The sequence below is a fragment of the Chrysochloris asiatica genome, unplaced genomic scaffold, assembly GCF_000296735.1.
Source record: "Chrysochloris asiatica unplaced genomic scaffold, ChrAsi1.0 scaffold00042, whole genome shotgun sequence".
In the NCBI taxonomy this organism is placed as follows: domain Eukaryota; kingdom Metazoa; phylum Chordata; class Mammalia; order Afrosoricida; family Chrysochloridae; genus Chrysochloris; species Chrysochloris asiatica.
The window spans coordinates 5,663,950-5,683,653 of record NW_006408560.1 but is presented as its reverse complement, the minus strand read 5'-3'; the positions used below and the strand labels follow the sequence as shown (position 1 = coordinate 5,683,653).

The 19,704-nt window shown below is 41.9% G+C and overlaps 2 protein-coding genes across 3 annotated transcripts; both read right to left on the bottom strand.

The window, feature by feature from the left end:
• Nucleotides 1-1,993: 1,993 nt before the first annotated feature.
• On the bottom strand, nt 1,994-3,642 carry LOC102817620 (RNA-binding protein 8A-like). 2 transcript variants are annotated; one of them, XM_006861333.1, is made up of 6 exons: nt 3,520-3,642; nt 3,222-3,281; nt 3,010-3,087; nt 2,666-2,802; nt 2,318-2,454; nt 1,994-2,213 (listed from the first exon to the last, which is right to left on the bottom strand). In XM_006861333.1, the coding sequence occupies exons 1-6, from the start codon at nt 3,584-3,586 to the stop codon at nt 2,168-2,170; spliced, it is 525 nt and encodes a 174-aa protein (XP_006861395.1). In that variant the 5' UTR covers nt 3,587-3,642; the 3' UTR covers nt 1,994-2,167. The 2 variants fall into 2 exon arrangements, with proteins under 2 accessions (XP_006861395.1, XP_006861396.1); XM_006861334.1 differs by having other exon boundaries at nt 2,002-2,213; nt 3,010-3,084; nt 3,520-3,621.
• A 9,525-nt stretch (nt 3,643-13,167) lies between these two features.
• LOC102817241 (gonadotropin-releasing hormone II receptor-like) lies at nt 13,168-19,100 on the bottom strand. Its single transcript, XM_006861332.1, has 3 exons — nt 18,591-19,100; nt 15,083-15,293; nt 13,168-13,562 (listed from the first exon to the last, which is right to left on the bottom strand). The coding sequence occupies exons 1-3, from the start codon at nt 19,098-19,100 to the stop codon at nt 13,168-13,170; spliced, it is 1,116 nt and encodes a 371-aa protein (XP_006861394.1).
• Nucleotides 19,101-19,704: the final 604 nt, after the last annotated feature.

Genomic DNA, 19,704 nt, shown 5'->3' with positions numbered 1-19,704 from the left:
TTCTCAACATGTAATCTAGCACTTGATCATTTTACAGAATGCATTTGATTCTAATAACCAGTCTCTAGACCTCTCAAGTCAGGTTAATTGGGCAAGGATTAGGAAGAAAGGTGATCTCGGTATTTTCCTTGATTCTTTAATGCTGTCAAATCTGGAGGTAGACGTGGAAACTTCACATATAACACACCACCTTGATCAAAATCCTTTCCCCAGCATGTTGACTACAATCCATGGGGGAAGGTAACCATGTAGTCCCAGCTTGGGAAGGGGAAAGCAGCTTTTACATCATTATCCCATTATTTCTAATGGTGGGAGGACAGCTCCATCTCATTATTTCTGCTCCTCCATTAATTCATCCTGTACTCTGTTCAGAAGCTCAATGGCTCTGAATGAGTCTATTTTCTACATTCCCAGCTCCTGCGGATAGATTTGCACACTGCTGCTTCTTAGACAATTACCCTCGCATCCACCTGCAAGCTCTGAAACTGGCCCTCCTTGTCTTGGTAACCTTCGTCCTCTGCTGGACACCTTATTATCTGCTGGATCTGTGGTACTGGCTCTCCCCACCATGCTGAATAAAGTCGCCCCAAACCTCAGGATATCCTTTTCCTCCTCAATGTTCCACTAGATCATGTCCCTACTCTATGGGACCTTCACCCTTGACTGTTGAAGAGGGCACCAAGAACTGGGCACAGACTCCTATAGGAGAGGAGGGTGTGGCAGAATGCCCGAGACAACTGGAAGCAGACACAAACATGGCAGCAAGTAAGGCAGGAGGACCACAAGCAACAACCCTGTAACATCCATCTGCTCAGGACAGAGTATGCAGAAATAAATGTTCTTTAATACTACATGCATCTTACTTTATCCCTGACCTTTTAGCTGCCAGGAGAAAAAAACAAACAAAAAAATTAGCAGAGTCGCTAATCTAACTATGACCAATGTACCCCCAAGTCCCACTGCCATCAAGTCAATTCTGACTCACAGTAACCCTACATAAAGTTTTTGAGTCTGTAAATCTCCCCCCGCCCCCCATAGGGAAACAAAGCACTTTCAAATTATTGTGGCTGGGAATAAAACCTTTACAGAGGGAATTTTAGTAATTACCAACAAAATTACATATGCATTTATCCTTTAACCCAGCAATCCCACTTCTAAGAATTTATCATGAAGATACACTTCTAATAATGCAAAAACAAAAATAATCCCAAATCAAACAAAAACAAATGCTCAGTTATTCATTTGAGCATGTCTATAAATGCAAAGTATGGGAAATGATATAAATGTCCAAACATTATAGAGCAGTTAAATAAATTCGGATACAGTCACATATCACCATTTATTTGTTAGTTTGTTACACTGTTGAGACTTATGTGCTGCTGTGATGCTGCAAGCTATCCAGTATTCTAAACACCAGCAGAGTCACTCATGGTGAATACGGTCCAGCAGAACTTTCAAACTAAGACAAAAAGAATTGGTTGATGTTCAACCATTTAAAGAAGTATCATATAATCAAGAACCAATGATACTGAAGAAAAAAGTATAAGCTTCACTGAAAGCACTGGCAAACAACAAGACTCCAGGAATTGGCAAAATACAAATGGAAATACAAGTTTCATCACACTGATGCAGCACTGAAGACATTCATTTGTCTACGTCAAGAAATTTGGAAGGAGGCTATATGTCTTATTAAAGCAGACAGCCTCATCTTTCTCCTGTAGAGTAGCTGGTGACTTTAAACTGCGACCTTGTTAGCAGTCCAGTGCTTATCCTACAGTGCCACCAGAGCTTCTTATGACCAATGTAGAAAATAGAATTTAAACTTTTCAAACCATGGGAAGGGGACTGGGTAAGCTTGTCAGATATTATTGAACAACAGCAGTTAAAATGGAGTCACACAGAATTGAGTCCCTCGGAGAAGTATTATCAAAATGACCCATACTTCCTTCTGTAAATAGTAAATTCAGTCACCAATGTTAGTGCACAGAAGCAATTTTAAATGTAGAAAACAAAAAATTGGACATTTATTCACAACTCAAACATAAGGCAGGTAAAGGGTAAACAATGAATATAAACACAGCAAGTTCCACCCCAGCCCAATTTCTCCAAGCCTGCACTGCTCGGTCAAGTGGAATCTGCAGAAGACACCAGGACAACAGAAGACCTGTCAGCGCCGCCTTCGGTCTGGAGTCCTGCTGCGTCTGCGGCCACCTCTAGGGAAAAGACAGGAGTTCGTCAAAGCGGTGCCACACAAAGCCTGTGTTCGGTTCCCCTCACATACCCTTCACCAAGACAGTCATTCTCCCCTCCATCTTACCTCCTCTTACTCTTGGGCGGACCCCGAACAAAACACCAGTCAACACTGATGGGCTGTCCCATCAAATCCTGGCCATTGAGGCCCTCCATGGCAGCCTGAGCCTCCTTGTATGTTTCATACTCAACTAGAGTATATCCCTGTGGGGTGTGAAGACAGGTATTAAAACCCCCTCCCATTTCACCAAAAGTCACTTCACATCGTCTTCCCGAAATCCACACTCAATTTAAATAGAAAAACATTTGCAAACTTCAACTTTGCTTTTGGTCAATCACATCAAATACGAAAGAACTCACCACTAACGTTGTCTAAGGTTCTTGGGGGAAGGGAGGCCACGCAATCTCACCATACCTTCAGATATCCTGTCCGCCTGTCCAGGTTGAGGTGGATATTTTTTATTTCTCCATACTCTGCAAATTTGTCATGGATGTCTTCTTCAGTGGCTTCCTCATGAACTCCAGTGACAAAGAGAATCCAGCCTTCAACAGCTAATGATGGGGAAAGGTGGTAGATGAAAATGGTTTTGAGAGCAAAGAGTAAAAACAAACAAACAAAAAACCCCAACAACTTAAACCAAACTACGGTAGTAGAAAGACTCCAGAGTTTTTTCAGACTTTCTCTGACCCTATTTGGTTTCATTTGATTGGTTCCAACTGTCTAAGGACACAGATCCCCAGAGGCTCCATTTCACTCACAGCGTTGTGGTCCTGGTTCATCGCCATCCTGCTCCACGCTGTCGTAATCTTCACGCATCCGTGCCCGGGACCCCTCTTCTATAAGGAATACACACCAGATCACCGGGAATTCCCCTTTCTCCTACAGTTCCCATTGACTCTAGGAGACGTCTCCAAAACTCGGAGCTCTCGCCCGCCTAGACCACAACATGCCATTTCCCGCACTCACTCACCGGAGCCAAAGCCGCGACCTTTCCGTTTCTTTGCTTTTTCTTTCAATTTGTGGATGCTCTCTGGAGTCCCAGGAGACAAGTGAATGAGTAACAAAAACAAGAGACATTTGTAAAAATTGTGTTTCCTAAGACAGTATCCAAATAAAGAATCCCACCGTCCACCCTGAGTCCTAACAAGGAGGTGGAGTCTCTAAACCCGGCTCCCGCTCTTCTTGCCTGGGAGAGAGAGACTGTTTTCCTACTACACCCTTCGTTCGTTCCTCCTCCACTTCCCACAAACTCCTCCATTGTTCCTCACCATCTCCATCCTCATCCATGGCGAAATCTTCGCCCCCAGCCTCATGAAGATCCAAAACGTCCGCCATCCTGATTTCGTGTTAGCCCTCGTCGGGTGGCACTCAGACACTAAGCACTTAAGGAACTGTCGCGGAAAGTAAAGGCCGCAAGTGAAGTTGACCAATCAAAAGCCAACTCTGAGTCTCTTAGCCGGCACAGTAAAATTACGCAAAAGGAGGCGGGCCTAGGTTGGAAAGATGACGGAAGTGAGCCGGTAGCCGTCTTGGGTAGGTCGTCAGGTGATGAGGCCTTGTTGTGAGGTCAAACTATGGCAAGTAGGCGGAGTCAGTGAGTCTTCTTCCGGAGTGAAGGCCAACCTGATATCTTTATTAGAGGGTTTTCTGTCTGGTTAATGCGGTAGACTGCTAAAGCTGTTTGAACTTCAAGGTCGGCGGTTTAAGCTCACCAGACGCTCCTCGGAAACCCTGTATAGGGTCGTTATGGGTCAGATCCTACTTGACGGCCCTTAACAACAACAAGTGTAGCGCTGTAGGTTAGAATTATTTTTGGGGGTGGGGGGATGTGTTGTTGGAGTCGGTTTCGTCTCATAGTGACCCTGTACAGGTTTCCTAGGCTGTAAATCTTTATGGGAGCAGAAAGCCTCATCTTTCTCCCGCGGAACAGCTGGTACTTTCGAACTGTTGACCTTGCAGTTTGCAGCCCGATTCGTAACCACTAAGATACCAGAGCTCCTCAGGAGTAAGGATTAGGGTTGGATCTATAACTAGGTCTAGGCTAGTCCTGGTGTGGCGGTGTAGGAAAAGCACTGGACTGCTAGCCACAAGGTCTGCATTTCAAACCCACCAGCACTCCTTGAAAACCCTACACAGGGTTGCTATGAGTCCCTACCAACTCAATGGCACTTAACAATAATAGGGCTAAACCTAGGACTTCATTTATTGTTAGGATTATGATTAGGACTAGGGTTAGTGTTAAGGGTAAGGGTTGGACTCGGGCTAGAAGTAAAGCATGGTCCAGTTTTTAGGGTTACAGTTAGGTTTACATTTATTTTTTCCTGAAATCTATTTGATTTCTTCATTTGAAAGTTCAGTAACTACATTATTCCCTCTTTTTACTTCAAGGGTTTGTTGTTGGAATTGTATCTCTGGTTCTCTATTTTCATTCTTATAGGTCTGTTGTACTTTGCATACTTCTATATCTGGATTGTGGAATTCTGGTGTGGTGCTGTAGGATAAGCACTGGACCGCAAGTAGGTTTGAACCACAAGGTCAGCAGCACAAACTTACCACTTGCTCCTTGGAAACCCTATACAGGGTCGCTATGAATTGGGAGTGGCACAATGGCATTTAACAACAGCAACATATCTGTGTTGGGAGTCCTGGTGTGGCACTGTAGGGTAAACACTGGACAGCTAACTACAGGGTTAGTGGTTCAAACCCACCACCTGCTCTTTGGAAACCCTATAGAGGGACGCTATGATGGCACTTAACAACAACAGGGAATTAAAAGCAACGGAAAGCAATTCTGAAATATTGAAAAAAGTATTTGCAATCACTTAAGTCATAGGTCTTTTAAAATTCTAGCATGTGATCCCCAGCACCTTTTCTATAACCAAGGCCATATTTTCCTTTGTTTACAATTTTCACATTCCAATCACCAACAATTATCAATACATCTTGATTGCATGTTTGATCAATTTCAGACTGAAGAAGTTGGTAACATTCTTCAGTTTCATCACTGGCTTTAGTGGTTGGTGTGTACATGTGAGTAATAGTGGTATTCATTGGTCTTCCTTGTAGGCATATGGATAACACTGTACTTACTTCAAGATAGATCTTGAAATGCTCTTTTTGACAGTAAATGTAATGCCAAACCCACTGCCATGGAGTTGATTCCAACTCAGCAACCTTCTGAGGCTGTAAATCTTTAAGGGACCAAAAAGCCTCTTTCTCCCATAGATCAATTGGTGGATTCTAACTGCTGACCTTGTAGTTAGTAGCCCAATGAGCAATTCACCAAGGCTCCAAATATGACCCTATTCCTCTTCATTCCTGTCGTAGTAAATCATAATTATCTGATTCAAAATAGCCAGTACCAGTTCATTACACCTCTCTAATGCCTAGGATGGAATCCTAATGTGGCTCTGTAGGATAAGCACTGGACTGCTAAGCACAAGGTTCGTAGTTCAAACCCACCAGCTGCTCCTCAAAAACCCTATAGAGGGTTGCTAAGAGTCGGAACCAACTCAAGGGCACTTAACAACAGTGCCTAGGATGGAGTGAGTCCTGGTGTAGCACAGTAGAATAAGCAGTGGGTAGTTAACATCAAGTTTGGTGGTTCAAACCCACCAGCTGCTCCTTGAAAACCTTACTATGAGCCATTATGAGTCCAAACCAATGATTTCCAATTTTCCTAGATTCATACTTCATACATTCAAGTTCTGATGATTAATGGATGCTTGCAGCTGCTGCTTCTCATTTTGAATCATCCATAACACCCAATGAAGTTCCTGAAAGTGTTGCTGTAGCCATATAATTAGAGTTATCTCTACTTTGAGGACATAGTTCTTTTCTAGTCATAATTTGAGTGCCCTACAACCTGAGTAACTTATCTTTTGGCACTATATTAGAAAATGTTCCAATTGCTTTAGCATCTCTATGCTGGAGAACAAGTCTCAATCTCTTCTGACATCCATTTTGGTTTTTTCCTTCTTTCTTGTCTTCTTACTGAACTATTGCTTTCTTCCTGTATGATGTTCCTGATGTCATCCCACAACTCTTCTGGTCTTCGGTCTTTAGTGTTTAATGAATCAAATTTATTCATCAGATGATCTCTAAATTCAGGTGGGATATATTCAAAGTCATTTTGACTCTTGTCAAGTTGTTTTAATTTTCTTCAGATTCAGTGAAGAAATTTAAATTCCATACGAGCAATTGATGGTCTTTTCCACAGTCTGACCCTGGCCTTGTTTTGGCTGATAATATGGAACTTTTCCATCATCTCTTTCCATAGATGTAGCCAATTTGATTTCTGTGTATTCCATCTGGTGAGGCCCACATAGTCATCTTTTATATTGTTTAAAAAGGTATTTGCAATGAAGTCATTGGTCTTGCAAAATTCTATCATGTGATCTCCAGCATCTTTTCTATCACCAAGGACTATTTTCCAACTACTGATCCTTCCTCCTTGTTTCCAACCTTTGCATTTCAATCACCAGTAATTACCAATACATCTTGATTGCATGTTTGATCAATTTCAGACTGAAGAGTGGGTAGAATTCTTCAATTTCATCATCACTGATTTTATTGGTCTGTGCAAAAACTTGAATAATAGTGGTATTAACTAGTCTTCTGAGTGGGTGTATGGCTATTATCCTATCACAGACAGTGTTGTACTTCAAGACAGATATGTTCTTTTTGATGATGAATGCAACGTCTTTCCTTTTCAATTTGTCATTCCCAGCATAGTAAACCATGTGATTGTCAGATTCAAAATGGCCAATACCAATCTATTTCAGGTGACTAATGCCGAGGATATCCATGTTTATGTGTTCTATTTCATTTTTGACAATTTCCAATTTTCTTAGATTCATATTTCATACAGTCCATGATCCGATTACTAATGGATGTTTATAGCTGTTTCTCTTCATTTTGTGTTGTGCCCCATAAGTAAATGAAGGTCCCCAGGGTTCTACTCCATTTGCTTCATCATGGTCAACTCTACTTTGAGGAGGCAGTTCTTACCCAGTCACACTTTGAGTGCCTTCCAACCAAGGAGCACTATATTCCAGCACTATATCTGACAATATTCTGGTGTTCTTCCTCATGTTTCAATAGTCAATATTGTAGTGCTGACAGTGTTCTACTGCTATTCATAAGAATTTCAGTGACTAAATATTCAGAAGTAGTCTCTCTCTCCTCTTCTTTCTGTGTCTTTATCTGGAAGCTCAGCTGAAACCTGTCCACTGTGGGTGACCCTGCTGGTATTTAAAGTAGCAGTGACATAGCTTCCAGAATCACAACAACATGCAAGCCACCACAGTACAACAAACTGACAGACAAGTGGTGGATGTGTTTGTGGGGTCACTTGAAAATCATTAGAGAAGTGGACTGTTCATGTCCTTTGTCCATTTTTTGATTGGCTGTTTATCTTTTGTTGTTAAGATGTAGAATATTATATATATTTTTTGGGTACTGTTGTTAAGTGCCGTCGAGTTGGTTCCGACCCATAGCAACCCTGCATAGGGTTTCCGAGGAGCAACTGGTGAATTTGAACTGCCGACCTTGCAGGTCAAGTTTGAACTTTGCGGTCCAACACATTAACCCACAGCGCCACATGATTCTCAACTGTTTTTTTTCATAGTCTATATAGGCTGTCTTTTTATCCTTTTGATAAAGTGTTTTGATGAACACAATATTTGATTTTGAGGTCCCAATGATCTGTTCTGTCTTCTGTTTCTTGTGCATTTGTTATTGTATTTGATAGTCTATCATCGAAAAAAGTGAGTCCCATAGTTTTGTCCCTATGTTTTCTTCCAAGACCTTTATAGCTTTAGTTTTAATGTTTATGTCTTTGATTTATTTTGAATTAATTTTTGTATTTGGTGAGGTATGGGCCCTGATTCATTTTTCTAAGTGCGGAAATCCAATTTTGCTAGGACTACTCATTGAAGGTGGTGGTGGTTATGTGTCATGGAGTCGATTCTGACTCAGTGATCCTAGGTAGGGTTTCCAAGGCTATAAATCTTTATAGGAGCAGAAAGCCTCATCTTTCTCCCATGGAGCTCCTGGTGGACTTGAACTGCTGACCTTGCAGTTAGCAACCTGATTTGTAACCTACTATACTACCTGGTGTGGCGCTGTGGGTTAATGCACCAGACTGCAAAGCCGTTTGAACTGCAAGGTTGGCGGTTCAAGCTCACCAGCCGCTCCTTGGAAACCCTATACAGGGTCGCTATGGGTCAGAATTGACTCAACAGCACTTAACAACAACAACATGCTACCTGGGCTCCTTTGATGAAGGTACTAAACCTTTAACTTTTTTGTTGTACTTAGAATAAATTTCCAAGTCACACAGCCTTGTTTACCTATGTCATCAACCTTTTGTTCCACCACCATTCTTTCCCTCACCTGATAAGTGCTTGCTAGATGTTCCCTCAACATCTTGCAAGCTTTTTCTCATCTCAGTGTCTTCTCTACCTTCCTAGACTTCAGCTTGTTTATATCCTTCACAGAACTTAAATCAGAATTTTAATTATCTTTATATCTTTTTGTTGTTGTTAAAGTGCTGTTGAGTTGGTTCTGACTCATAGCAAGCTTGTATAGGGTTTCCAAGGAGTGCCTGGTGAATTTGAACCACTGACTTTGCAGTTCAAACTAACCTTACAGTCCAGTGATTATCCTACAGTACCATACCCGGACTTCTTTTTACTTTTAGATTTGTTTAATGTCTGTTTTTCCCTTTAAAATGCAAGTTTCATAATAGAGACTCATTTTATAACTATAACCCCAAATGAAGAAGTGCCTGGCTCATAGTAGACATTTGGCCAATATTTGTTGAATGGATGAAAATCAGAATGGCAAAAAATTCTGTATGCCTGATGTGAGACTGGGAAATAAAGCTGGAAATACAATTTAGGGTGAAAATGTATGTCATGCTAAGGATTTTAGAACTTATGCTGTAGGCAAGAAATCTCTCAACTTCAAATATTTAAGTATTCATGATTTTGTTTTACTAACTTTAAAATGTATTTTTAATTGTTGTAAAAAATATACAAAACATTTGTCAATCCAACATTTTTTATGTGTACAATTCAGTGGTAGCATAATTTTTACATGTACAAATACTCTTTGGAGTGCAAATTTGAATAATAATGGTATTAACTGGTCTTCCTTATCCATAAGCCTACAAGGAAGACAGGATTCCTGGTATGGAACTGTAGGATAAGTGCTGGACTGGTAACTACAAGGTTGGTGGTTCAAACCCACCAGCCACTCCTCAGAAACCCTATACAGGGTCACTATGAGTTGGAACCGACTTGGCAGCACTTCACAACAACAATGAGTTAGCAGGGTGTCCAGCAACAACAGGAAGACATGATATCTGTATGGGGCTATTTTAACACTCTTTTTCATTTGTAAAATCTAGCAAAATTCAGTGATGAACAACCTGTTACTTATCACAGAGTTGCCCAGTGCTGTCTCATCCCTCTCTCTAAAACAGCCAAGTGTGGTTTATCCTGTTTTGCTCCACTCAGCTGATACTTGACAGATAACTATTATGTACAAGTGATGCTTAGTTGTTAGCATAGCTTGGGGTTTTATCTGGTCAAAAATTCAGCATATTTAAACAATAGAGCTTCCAAAACAGTATGGTTAGTCACAGTCCAACGTGAGATCTTGCCTGCTCCATTTATGGAAAACCCTAATCCGGAGGAATGGAATGCTCCAAAGAGAAGTGCATGACACCCTGCCTAATCCTTTGTCTTGAGTATGCTCCCACAAAACTTGGTGTAGGAGAGCAGAGCTGTATTATGCAGATCATCCATATGGTTAGAAAGACTCTTCTTATATGAACAGCCCAGGCCTACCAAAGTCCCCCTAAGCTGGGGCAGGCACATTCAATCTAAGTTTCTGTATCTGTTTTTTTTTAAAAAGTGGGAAACTGACCTTCCCTGCCACTGTTGGGGGTGTCAGTACTTGTCACAATAGTTCATTGAAGAGGCATCTTCTTACAGAACACAAGTGCTGCTAAAGTATATGGTAAACCCTCATCAGCAATGGACCCTTAATCAGGGAATAAGGAACTTCTTCAGGGAGCTTATACCTTACCTGCTTCAAACAGATAAATTTGAATGGAAATGAGGAAGGAATCATTTATGAAGGAGTGCTCTAAAACTGAGGCACTTGGCATAACTAAAATGGCGGACACAGGTCTGAATCAGACTCCATTTTATTCCTAGGACCCTGCTTTTGCTTTTCAGAGTACATTGCCCATGACCACACTCTTGACCAAGACAACTTGTCATGTAACATTCTAAGGTAGCCCACCCAGAACATTGCAGGAAACAGATGGAAGCAGGTCCAGAATGCAGGAAATTATGGCTAAGGATGAGTACTCCAGCCATTAGAAATTCTTTATAAATGAGTCTTACAAGAGCATGCTGAATGTCAACCAATCAAATTTACCATCCTACTCTTCCCAGCTCTGTAAAAAGTTCTGTAAAATTGACTACAAAAGACATAACCTTATTAGCTCCCTCTCCAGAATGCCATTTTGAACTTTGATTTTGGCGCTTCCTAATTTGTAAATTTTTGAATTTGAATAAAATTCTTTACAGAAACTCTGCTTTTGTTTTTAAAAACATTGCAGGATTGTGCAGTCTTCCAACATTTTAGAAATTGTCTTGTTAGACATTATGGTCGATGGATGAGGAGGACAAGAGCGACTGTCTTGAGGAAACACAATTCTTTGTGAAAGAAACCAAAGTGAAAGGAGAAGTTAATGAAACAGCCTCCTAAGTCTTTGAATTATTACAAAGAAGGAAAATTCTTGCAGAAAGAATGGGAAAGAAAGCAAGTCCATGCCATTTCCTCACCTCTCCCAGCTCCCCTAATTTCCATCTGATTACAAATCTGCTACAAAGAGGACAGTAAAACACTCTGACCTAAGTAGAAACAAGAAGTCAGCTTCTAGAGGCTTCTCAACAGCCCAGATGGCAGCATGGCCTTTACTTTTAAAGGAAACAGCATTGGCATGTGCTCACTAGGAAATGAAACAGTGGCAGAAAAGGGAACAAATAAATGGTACCTTGTATGTAGAGTCCTTGGGTGGTGCAAACAGTTAAGCGCTTGTCTACTGACTGAGAAGTTGGCAGTTTAGAAACTCCTTGAAAGGGAGACCTGGCAATCTATTTCCAAAAGATCACAACCTTTGAAAACCCTGTAGCACACAGTTCTACCGTGAAACACAAGGGGTCATCATGAATCAGAAATGACTTAACAGCAACTGCTTTTGTTTAAAACTGGTATGTTGTCCTCTCTCTCTTCTCCCTTGCCACTTCAAAGGTATCCACCTGATCAAAGAAAAAAGGAGACATCTCAGAGTAACTTAGACAGCTGATCTACTTTTTGGGATCTGTGTCCAACAGCAAGAGGATGTAAGTTGGAAGAAGCAAGGACTGTCTTGTCATGGATGGGCATACAGGGTACTTGAAGGTAACATAAGGGACATTTCATTATCTCCCTTCCCCACAACCCTTAGACAGAAGGAGCTCTGGGAGCGTAGTGATTACGAATCAGACTGCGAACCACAGGGTCAGCAGTTCGAACCTACCAGCTGCTTCGTGGGAGAAATATGAGGCTTTCTGCTCCCGTGAAGATTTATAGCCTCAGAAACCATGTATAGGGTCACTATGAGTTGGAACCGACTCCATGGCACATAACAACAAGAACAACAACAATTCTGTTTGCATGTTTTCTGTGCTTGGCCAAGAGCAAAGCAGAAATGAAATCACATTGTAAATTGATTTTGTTAGACATAGTAAAGAGACAGACAGACAGAAACAGATATATTGTAAAGACAACAAGGATAAATGATGTACATACAGTTAATTTTGAAAAAAATTATGTTTCTCTATTTAAATATGATTTTAGATATGAAGAAGAGGATACCCAATGACACTTGGTAAAATAGAAGATTTTTTATATGTGTTTTTCATACCACCCAGGAGTATACAGGAGCTTTGGTGGCGTAGTAGTTACAAGTCAGGCTGCTAACCTCAAGATCAGCAGTTTAGAACTAGCAGGTGTTCCGTGGAGGAAAGATGAGGCTTTCTGCTCCTGTAAAGAGTTACAGCCTCAGAAACCTTATTCAGGCTTGCCATGAGTCAGGACTGACCCCACGGTACATAACCACCACCACCAGGAGTATACTCTAGTTGAGTATGAAACATACAAGGAGGCCCAGGCTGCCTTGGAAGGCCTAAATGGCCAGGATTTGATGGGACAGCCCATCAGTGTTGACTGGTGTTTTGTTCGGGGTCCACTCAAGAGTAAGAGGAGGTAAGATGGAGGGGATAGTGGCTCTCTTGATGAAAGGAATGTGAGGGGAACAGAACACAGGCTTTGTGTAGTGTCACTCTGATGGTTCCCCCCTTCTTTTCCTTAGAGATGGCCAAAGATGCAGCATGAGTCCATATTGGAGGCGACACAGACAGGTCCTGCTCTGTCTGTGTGTTTTCTGTAGAGATTCCATTTGACTGTGCTGCCTTGGAGAAACTGGGCTGCGTTAGAGCTTACTATAGTTATGTTCAGTCTCTCATATTACCTTCCATGTGTTTGAGTTGTGAATAAATGTCCCATTTTTGTTTTCTGCATTTAAAGTTGCTTTCTACTCTAACTAGAGTTGAAAATTCTTTAGTACTATTTACATTAAGGCAGTATGGGTCACTGTGAAGATACTTCTCCTGGGGACTGAAGTCCATGTGAGTTTCTACATTAGACATTGTCTCCAATACCAGTTGGAGTCAGAGCATAGACATGCTCAGTAGTTTTTGCAGCTAAAATATGAAGAGTAGCAGTGAGATGTGCTTATGGTATTAGAGAATAATTCCTTTGTTCCTATGTATTCTGACCTGAGCAAATGGACATTATAAGAATGTCTCTTTAGTTTCTCCTGCCCTACTTGATGCCACATTTGTGTGTGCTTCCAGCTGTCTCAGGGGCATTCTGCCAGACCCTCCTTCTCTGGAGGAGTCTGTACCCAGTTCTTGGTGTCCTCTTCGGCAGCCAAGGGTGAAGGCCCCATAGAGTAGGGGATCCAGAGGAGCATTAAGGAGGCCAAAGAGGAAAAGGATATGACTGAGGCTGGGGGGGACTTCAGTCAGCATGGTAGGGGAGAACCAGTACCACAGGCCCAGCAGATAATAAGGTGTCCAGCAGAGGACGAAGGTCACCAAGACAAGGAGGGCCAGTCGCAGGGCCCGCAGGCGAACACGAGGGCGATTGTCTAAGGAGCGGCGGAGTGCAAATCCATCAGCAGGGGCTGGGAACGTAGAAAATAGACTCATTCAGAGCCACTGAGCTTCTGAACAGAGTACAGGATGTATTGATGGAGGGGCAGAAATAATGAGATGGAGCTCTCCCCCCACCATTGGAAATATGGGATAAATATGTAAATGCCGCAAACCCCCTTCCCCTTCCCCTACCCAACTTGGACTCCATGGTTGGGACTCCAAGGATTTCCCCTTCCCCCTCCAGAATTGTGACCAACATGCTAGGGAAAGGCTTTTGAACAAGGTGCTGTGCTATATGAAGGTGTTAAAAATTATCCGCACTTCGGTTATATTAAAACACCTGTCCTCATCTACTGTTGATGACCACATTGATCATGCAGCATGAAATGATTCTGTCAAATAGACGAATGACAGTAAATTATGTGACAAATCATTTGCAAATCAGCCTTGGCTCTGCCTATGAAATAATCCAAGACAGACGTGGGTTTCGAAAAGTTTGTGGGAAATGGGTACCAAAACAACTGACACAAGAGCATAAACAGAAGCTATTGGACATCTGCAAACAAAATTTGGACCAATACTCGAAGGGAAAAGTTTCTTTAAAAAATTCATTACTGGTGATGGGACATAGATTTATCACTACAAGCCTGTAAATGGCAGAGTGTAAAATGGAAGCATCCTCAATCACCAATCCAGAAAATGTTCAAAAGTCAACCATCAACTGGAAAATTGATACTTACAGTTTTCTGGGATTCTCAAGGGCCAGTATTGGAACACTATCAGGAAAAAAGTTCAACAATCAACAGTGCTTATTACAGTGAGATGCTCACTGAAGAGCTGAAGCCTATATTTCAAGATTAAATGCAGAGGACTGCTAGCCAAGTGCATTGTGGTCTTGCAAGACAATGTATGTCCACATACCTCTGCCCACACTGTTGACATTTTGCAAAAACTTCGTTTTGAGGTATTAAAGCAACCTCCTATAGTCCTGATCTTGCTTCATAGGACTTTCACCTGTTTGGTCCCCTAAAAGCAGTCCTTTGAGGACGACGATTCACTTCTAATGAAGAAGTGAAGTCAGCAGTGCATTTATGGCTTATAGCTCAGTCTAAGACATTTTTTTCATTAAGGGAATACAAAAGCTTGGTGACAGATGAACAAAGTGTATTGAAAAGCATGGAGATGATGTTAAAAATGATGTATTTGTCTTCTCTAAAAGTTGATTAAAATAAATTCTACAGCCAGAGTGCGGATAATTTTTGACTCACCCTCTTATGTGAAGTCCCCGTCTACCTCCAGACTTGACAGTGTCATCGAGTCAAGGAAAATACAAAGATCACCTTTCCCACTAATCTTTGCCCAGCTAATCTGACTTCAGAGGACTAGAGACTGGTTAGAATCAAATGCATTCTGTAAAATGATCTGCATCAGGTGCTGGATATACGGTGAGGATCTTACTTTGGATTAGTGACTGCTAGACAGCTGTCAGGTAGAGAGCTAGGTAAATAGGCTAGGCGGTGAGGATTAGGACCTGGGATTAGAATCTCACCATGGTTCCCTTTTCTTGTCCGGGGACTGGACACACTGAGGACAATGCGGCTATAGCAGATGACCATGGCAGTCAGTGGCAGCAGAAAGAGGCAGCAGAAGGTGAAGAGGTTATAGGTGGTCTCTTGCCATTGAGCCTTGAAACTGCCTTTGGTGACACACTGTGTGAAAGGGACTGGGCCAGCTCGGCGGACAGTATGGAACAGGAACAGCTGGAGTGGAGTTGAGGGCTATTAGAAATGGTCCTGCTCCACCTGTCCTCTTATGTCATAGTATCTCCTCCCAACGTCAGTACTATTCTAACATTGTACTGTAACCCTAATAGCACAGTGGATTATGAGCTGGGCAGCTAACTACAAGGTCCGCAGTTCAAGTCTACCAGCTGCTCTGTGGGAGAAAGATGAGCCTTTCTGCTCCTGTGAAAAATTTCTGCTCTCATAATAAAGGTTTACAGCCTCAGAAATCCTATACAGGGTCACTATGAGTTGGAACTGACTCAGTGGCACACAACTACCACTATGTATATAGTTGTAGTGTAGCGTTGTGGGATAAGCACTGAACTGTGAATCACAAGGTCAGCAGTTCAAACCCACCAGCTGATCCTCAGAAACCCCATACAGAGTTTGCTATGAGTCAGAACCAACTCAGTGGCATTAAACAACAACAAGAACATGTATATATACCACTTCACCACCTTTTTTACCTAAAATTATTTTTCTGGTATGTCTGTGATGAATTCTGTAGAAAAAAGAAATTTTGTATAAAATGAGTGCTGATAGAATTTCAGGCCATTTTGCAACTACTTTGTGAAGTGCTTTTAGTAATAATATTATGCACAATAACTGTTTAACAGTGACCATAAGGTTAAATAATACAACTTAGCATCTTTCAAATCCTGTTGGCTGCCCCACCTCCTTTTTGGAAAAACATTGTATTTTGTTTGTTTGTGTGAGACAGTAAAGAGTATTTTTGAGTTTTTAAACTTCAGGGTTAGTACACTGGTTCTGATCATGTAAACTGAGTCACTATTCCCTTGATACAAGGTAAATTCAATAGGTATTAGGTTCCTAGGTCAAAGGCATTTGGGGAAGCGATTTCAGCAGACATGAGAAACTTTTAGGAAAGATGACTAGCCACACACAGACATACAAGCTTTATGAACTACTCGGAGTCATTATCAGTCTACTCTGGGTTTGCTGGATTGTTGTTAAGTACTGTCGAGTCGGTTCTGACTCATAGCTACCCTGTATAAGGGCTTCTAAGGAGTGGCTGGTGAACTTGAACCACTGACCTTGCTTCTTAAACCAACTTTGCAGTTCAAACCAACCTTGCAGTCCAGTGCGTTAACCTACAGCGTCACATCAGGACCCTGGGTGAACTGGGTAATGGTCTCTAATAAAGGCCTTTCCTTTTTCCCTACCATGAGACCATATATTCTGGATTTTTTTTTTTGGTGTGTGCTATGTCTAAAAGCATATCCTACAAAGTCACCATGCTCCAAAAGTATGGACATTATGAAAAGAGATACAAAAGTAGTGAAGGTTTCTGGTCTTCAGTTTGGTCCATAATACGTCTCTTTTCCTTTTCCCTCTTTTATTTGAACTGCGCTACTCAGGTATAAAGCTTCATTTCAAACACTTTTGGTACTTAGGAATTTCAGCCTACAAAAATAAGTAATTTCTAACTATCCATAATACTGTCTCACCAAAACATCATCACTTTAAAAAATTTTTTTAAATCTTAAAACACAATTTTATTTAGACTCATATTTTAGAACCAGTTACAACATATGGACAAAGCAGAATTTATCCAAAGGGACACTAATGTGAAACCAAAAATATCATCTTTACACACGTTTCATATTTGTCTCTACCAGTTTGCCAATGAAGCAAATGGACATTGTAATTATTGTAGGGTTTATCAGACTGTAATAATAATAAAATTCAACTCCTATGTCATCATCTTGTAACCCACGGATTTCAAGTGACAGCTAGTTAGTGGTAGGGCCTAAACTCAGAAAAAAACACAAAAGGAAAAGTAAAAACAAGCAATGCAACAAAACAGTTCTAATTTCCAATCCCTATTGAAAATTTGCTTCATATAAATAAGTCCCAACTGTATAATTCTATTCACTGTGGTAAAAGGTTCTTTTTGAAACTGGTGCTCAAGTTGAGGAGCTCCTTCTACTTCCAGTCTTGACATTCCATAGTAAAGCCACAGTGGTAAAGTACATATCTGATTATATCACTCTTTATCTTTTAATAGCTTAAATACAAAGTGAATATATGTGAGCTAGTCCTTCCCCTCTGGCTTATTAGTCATCATTTTAAACACATATATACCCAGAACTCCCCAACTCAGCAGCAACCACTTTGAAATACTCTATCCCCCCACCTCTCTTTGCATTCCTCCTGCTTTAACTTGGTTTCCCCCCATCCATCTTTCAAGAAGCAAATTTTAACATCTTTGGGACTGTCCGACAGTGTTCTTGAGCGTCTTCATTTTTCTTTAGCTCTTTATGCTACACTTTCAACTGCATTCTGCATTGTAATTGCTTACCAGTTTGCCTCCTGCACTAGTTTTTATATTCCTTGAAGGCAGGACTTGGTTGCTTGGCAAAGTAAAAATTTCACTGGGAATGTGAAAGCAAGCAAGGATGATTTTTATTCAAAACAATTATTTTAAGGGAGGGATGAGGATTTACAAGAGGGACAGGAATACTATAATGGGGAAGACTACAGTGGGGAGAATGAGACACCAGTCTGAGCTCCAACTCTATGGAGACAAAGAACTGAGAGTTTTTAAAAAAAGAAAGTGGGGATGACCACTGGAATGGGTGAATGATTTGGGCTATTTGGGATTAGGGCCATTTTGTTTATAATGTTTTGTTTTGTTAAGACCAGGTGGATCCTGGGAGACAAAGGTGGGAAATGAAAATTAGGATGTGGGTAAAAGGAACAGTGAGGAGATAAGGGAAACTCCTATTCGGAAATAATTTAAACAGAGTTGGTCAGTTTCCAGTAACACACAGAAGAGTAAGGGATTTATTTAACTAAGAGTTTGAATAAAATTCAACTTTCTCATGCTCTCTCATTAGCACCTTGGTGTACCCAGAGATGAAGTATTTTTTAAATTGATCAATGAATGTACCACAAACTTTTACTCAAAATCTTCTACTTCATTCTCTTTATTAAACCCCCATGTATGTTTCCTCCCTAGCATAGTTTTTCTTCACTCCATCACCTGAAGGGGATAGACCTGAAAGAATGAAAGGTAGAAGCCAAATGTAGCCGAAGGCAGAGACACAGATCTAGGGTACTACTTTTAAAAGGTAGGCTCTAAAAAGAGATGCAAATGATCTTGCAAAAATGATAGCAAAGGCTCCCCCTTTGGACCAAGTCTGAGGATTATGTCTAAAGCGGGCCAGGTACACCCCTGAACTTCCAAGGCTCATGCTGTGCACTCAAATTCCTATCCAACCCAGCCCTGAGTCCCAACAACTCACTCACCTGGGGCAAGGCAAGCAGGAAACTAAGTCCCCAAGCTGCCCCCAGAAGTTTCCTTCCACCTGAGCGGGGTCCAAACGGGTGGAGTACTGCTGCCTGGCGATCAAGCCCAATGACTACAGGCAGGAAAGCTGCGGCATACATGGCCATTAGTTTCAGGAACATAAGTATCCGACATGCGATGTCCCCGGCCAGCCACTGAACAGTGATATTCCAGGTAGCATCTAAGGGCATAACCACAAAAGTGACCAGTAAGTCTGCAGCTGCTAAATGGGTGAAGAGTCGTCGGACCGGAGAGGGGCGGACCTGGCTGGGTTGCGGCCTTGTCACTGACCACAGCACTGCTAGGTTCCCTCCGGCTGAAGAAACAAACAGCACAATGGTCACTCCCACGCGAATCTTGGCTGCAGCTGAGAAGGTGGGCAGCTCTGATTCCTCCACCTCCACTCCGGATCCCGCCCAGACCTCTTCCCCTGCTGCTGAGCCCCAAGGGGTGCCGTTCCTCCCAGACATGGTAGCCTGGAAGAGAACGTGTGTGTGTGGAGGGGGTGGGGGTGGGGGGGCTAAAGTGTGGGTGTGAAGTAGTAACTTCCACCACTGATTCTCTGCTCTTCTTTGCAAGATACAAAGCTGGTTATAGCGGATCTAGCCCACTAAAGCCTTAGCGTCTGAAGATGCTCCGTTTGTGTCCTGGTTGGTGGAGGTCACTGTCCAATCGTCAGGGTCCTGCAGGGAACCGAGATCCGGTGCTAAACATGTTCCTCAATGGACTCCCAGCTTCTTCTACAGCCATAACCTTAGTCCCGAGAGTCCTGATTCGCACGCGTTTGTATCTATGCTCGGGGCAGTCGGCTAAGCGACTCCGGGGAGCGATCTGCTGTGTTTAATCTCTCCGCCCCCATCGTTACAAGCCCCGCCCTTTGTTCCTAATTTAAAGATGAATGCTCCGCCTGAGGTATGCTATGGAAAGATACTCTTTGATTTAGGGACGCTGTGATGGAGACACAAGGGTAAAAACACACTGGTATAGGCCTAGAGACAAGAGATTCTCGCCCTCAATTTCCACTTTAGGGACCGTTTCCACTAAGCTTTCTTTTCTGACACTGTTTGTCCCTCA